This window comes from Conger conger, chromosome 11 (assembly GCF_963514075.1).
Source record: "Conger conger chromosome 11, fConCon1.1, whole genome shotgun sequence".
NCBI lineage: Eukaryota > Metazoa > Chordata > Actinopteri > Anguilliformes > Congridae > Conger > Conger conger.
This window is the reverse complement of record NC_083770.1, coordinates 49,887,471-49,891,537: the sequence shown is the minus strand read 5'-3', so window position 1 is coordinate 49,891,537 and position 4,067 is coordinate 49,887,471. Positions and strand designations below refer to the sequence as shown.

The window sequence follows — 4,067 nt, the reverse complement described above, 5'->3', positions numbered from 1 at the left end:
CCAGAATGAACACTTTTTTATTCAACAAAACATAATTAAATGAACGGTTACATTACATCAGTTATGGCAGGCCACTGTAATTGCAGATGCAGACGAGTGATTTAACAAACAGAGCAGAGCACTGAAAGATTATGCCTGCTTATCCACAGACTTCATATCAGAATTAGCCCGCTGACTGAATACGACAACAGATCATTACAGATCACGTCTCGCCCTTTTGTTATGACACATACTTTGATCCACATATGCATTATTATATAATATACATAACTATTATAGCAACAGCCAGATGTCTCCAAAGAATGCCCTGGTCAGGTTCAGTTCTATCATTAATCTGCATGTTATTTGCTCTTTTCTGATAATATTATGAAACAAAAACAAAAAATAGTTTTGTTCGTCACTCTGGATAAAAGCGTCTGCTAACTGTAATGCAATGTCATGTACCACTGTCCAAATACTGTACTTATGAACTGCACAGTGTAATCATTTCTTGAAGCGTCGGATTCTGGCAGCATGATAACCATCCTGAAGCAATCCAAAATGTTAATGAACAGGTACACTTTAAATAGAAATACAGGGCGGAAATATGAGACACTTCTTGTTGAGTTTCTGTATCTTTCCGTCGGCAGGGTGGGTTCGCCGGCGCTGAGTAGACTCATTTACATGTGAAGTTGACCTTGTCCTATTCCTGTCTCCTTAATGAGGTGTGACTGTGTCTTAAACAAGTGCGTAAGTGTTCACCCTCATCTAACGAGACTGTCAAGATGACAGGGGAGGAATCGGAGGGCCGGGGCGGAGGGGGGTGATGCATTCTGAACGGGAATGAGCGTTTCCACGGATACAGACGCGGTATTGAAAGGCACACGCGATGAAATAATCACAGACTCCGGTGTGAAAACGGGCGGCGCGGTCAGCGGCACCCCCCTGACCCCGGGGCTGATTCTAAACGGGTCTCCTGTCTTTCCCCCCCCCCTCAGAACCGTGCTCCAGTGGCTGAACCGGGTCCAGTCCTTCCTGTACTGCAACGAGAACGGCTTCTGGGGCACCTTCCTGGAGAGCCAGCGCACGTGCGTGTGCCACACGGGCGTGGCGCTGTGCCAGCGGCCCATCCCCTGCGTCATCGGCGGCAACAACAGCTGCGCCATGTGCAGCCTGGCCAACATCTCGCTGTGCGGCTCCTGCAACAAGGGCTACAAGCTGTACCGGGGCCGCTGCGAGCCGCAGAACGTGGACTCCGAGCGCAGCGAGCAGTTCCTCAGCTTCGAGACCGACCTGGACTTCCAGGACCTGGAGCTCAAGTACCTGCTGCAGAAGATGGACTCGCGCCTGTACGTGCACACCACCTTCATCAGCAACGAGATCCGCCTGGACACCTTCTTCGACCCGCGCTGGAGGAAGAGGATGTCGCTGACGCTGAAGAGCAACAAGAACCGCATGGACTACCTGCACATGGCCATCGGCCTGTCCATGAAGATCTGTCAGATGCGCAACAGCAGCGTGGACCCCATGTTCTTCGTCTACGTCAACCCCTTCAGCGGGAGCCACTCGGAGGGCTGGAGCATGCCCTTCGGGGAGCACGGCTACCCGCGCTGGGAGAGGGTCCGTCTGCAGAACACCCAGTGCTACAACTGGACCCTGCTGCTGGGCAACCGCTGGAAGACCTTCTTCGAGACGGTGCACATCTACCTGCGCAGCCGGGCCAAGGTGCCCACCACCCTGCGCAACGACACGGGCCAGGGCCCGGTGGACCTGTCCGACCCCAGCAAGAGGCAGATCTACATCAAGATCTCGGACGTGCAGGTGTTCGGCTACAGCCTCCGCTTCAACGCCGACCTGCTGCGGAGCGCCGTCCAGCAGGTCAACCAGTCCTACACCCAGGGGACGCAGTTCTACTCCTCCTCCTCCGTCATGCTGCTCCTCCTGGACATCAGGGACCGGATCAACCGCCTGGCGCCGCCCGTGGCCCCCGGGAAGCCCCAGCTGGACCTCTTCTCCTGCATGCTGAAGCACCGGCTCAAGCTGAACAACAGCGAGATGATCCGCGTCAACCACGCCCTGGACATGTACAGCACCGAGATCCTCAAACAGTCCGACCACCTGACCACCAAACTCTGCTGAGGCCTGCCCGCAGCCACAGCCACAACCACAGCTACGGCGATGGCCACAGCCACAACGAAAAACAACAACAATGACTATGACAATGGACTATTTCTTTTTTTCATTTATTTAATTCAAAAAAATAATATTTTTCCTTCTTTCTTGGTTTTTGCTTTTTTGCCTTTTTGATGTAAAATAACTTTGTAAATGTAATTATTAAACAAATGGAAAAAACATGTAAAAAGAGAGAATTTTAATGGGAGAAAAGGACTAACTTTAAACCTTAACAAGAAGACTGTACCATACTTGTCGAGCATGTCTGTCCTTTCCTTTAATGAACATAAAGAACAATTAAACATTGAATTGTGACTAAGAGGCCTTGACTTTACCCCAGCAGAACAAACAACATCAATACTGCCATTCCTGAAGCTAAAGCTTTATTCAGTCTGACTAATACATCAGAATTAGAAGAGGGGCCGGTTGCATAAACCTATATTTATTTCGCTTGTAAGGCTAGTCTAATAGAAATTAGTCAGTTGCATAAAAATATAGACGGACAAAATACCAGACCAAAACGTAGCCGACTCATCCCCAGGGTAACTGAAGTTAGATGTTTCTGTCCTGTGTTAATTATAAGGCAGCTGATGAATGCAAAAGGAATTTCTCCATTACAAAGTGTTGAGCCTTTTAACTTTTGTCCTGTTTGTCCTGTTTTTGTTTGCATTTTGTTGTTGTTTCCAAACCGAAACATTGTTTCAATTTAAATTCTGCTTGCCTGCTTTTACTTGCTGTTACATGTTCAACGTGCTTCTGTATTCTGCTACTTCTACATTTGTTTGTACTGATCTGGAACTGATCGTTCACAAATGCTGGTGTGAACCCATTTATGTTTATTATCTAATGTTATGAAATGGGTTCCACTTGAACACCAATCCATTACTTGCTTGGCCTATTGTTTGAAGAGAAAACAATCACTGTATGTTAGTAGCTAAGGTTTATATTTTAACTAGCTAGCTGCTGTTACCAGGCCTTATAGACACGTGCTACTTTGCTAGTTAACTGCCAAACTATAGCACTATCTATAGCTTTTCGTTTTTTTGAAGGAAAGGACAGTAATCAGATTAGGTGGTAAAAATAGAATTTCTGGTCAATATGACTGGAGCTTAAATCATTGGGTAGTTCACTTAATTTTGCTAACATTTGCTAACTACCTGCAGCCGTAATATAGGGCATGTCATTGTAGCTGCAGCAAGCGGAGTACGTGTGCTGTGAAGAGCCAGTGTCTCGCCACACTCTTCTGTCAAATGTTCCATCAAATACCTCATATGATAGAAGAGGAATGCCATGTTAAAATGGCTTTCTCCAAATGTCATTTTTTAAATAAAGATGCTCACTTTAAATTAAATATCTTCCACATGTCTTTATTTCTTCCGTTTTTACCAATAATTCAAAGGTCAAGTTCAAATTCAGTTTCATGAAACAGGTTTATGAAAGCCCGGAGTGAGATTGTAGACTAAACTAAGTCTGACTTCAATAAGTCATGGAATTTACACTGTTTATGCAACCTACCCCAGTTAATAACTCTTGTGAAAAGAGTGCAGGTTATTAATTCAAATATTGCAACAAGGTAGGGGTGTAAAAGTTGTAAAGTGAAAAACAATGAATTAAAGGTTCATATATCATTATATTATTTTTGGATCACTTCATTATTGACCCTCTCCATCAGTGCTTCAGCTGGGAAAACAGACGGAAAATAATGCCATGATTGTGAACTGCCTTCTGCGTTTTTATGTCCAATGTGATGCTGTTTGCATCATACTACATACAAAACGAATAATTATAATAATAATTTAAGTAGAACTAGACAACAGAGTTTATTTTCTGTACGGTAGCTCTCTTTGCACTGTGCATTTGAGCTAATGGGTTGGTGTTGGTGTTTCTGCACACATTCGTTCAGTAGCTGGTGATAA

The 4,067-nt window shown here is 45.4% G+C and overlaps 1 protein-coding gene across 1 annotated transcript in view; it reads left to right on the top strand.

Annotated features, from left to right (window-relative positions):
• Nucleotides 1-3,782, top strand: part of LOC133140536 (BMP/retinoic acid-inducible neural-specific protein 1-like) — a 128,961-nt gene extending 125,179 nt beyond the window's left edge. Inside the window, exon 8 of the mRNA XM_061260543.1 lies at nt 978-3,782. Within this exon, the coding sequence (XP_061116527.1) occupies nt 978-2,118 (1,141 nt within the window). The 3' untranslated portion in view covers nt 2,119-3,782. The remainder of the gene's footprint in view (nt 1-977) is intronic.
• Nucleotides 3,783-4,067: the final 285 nt, after the last annotated feature.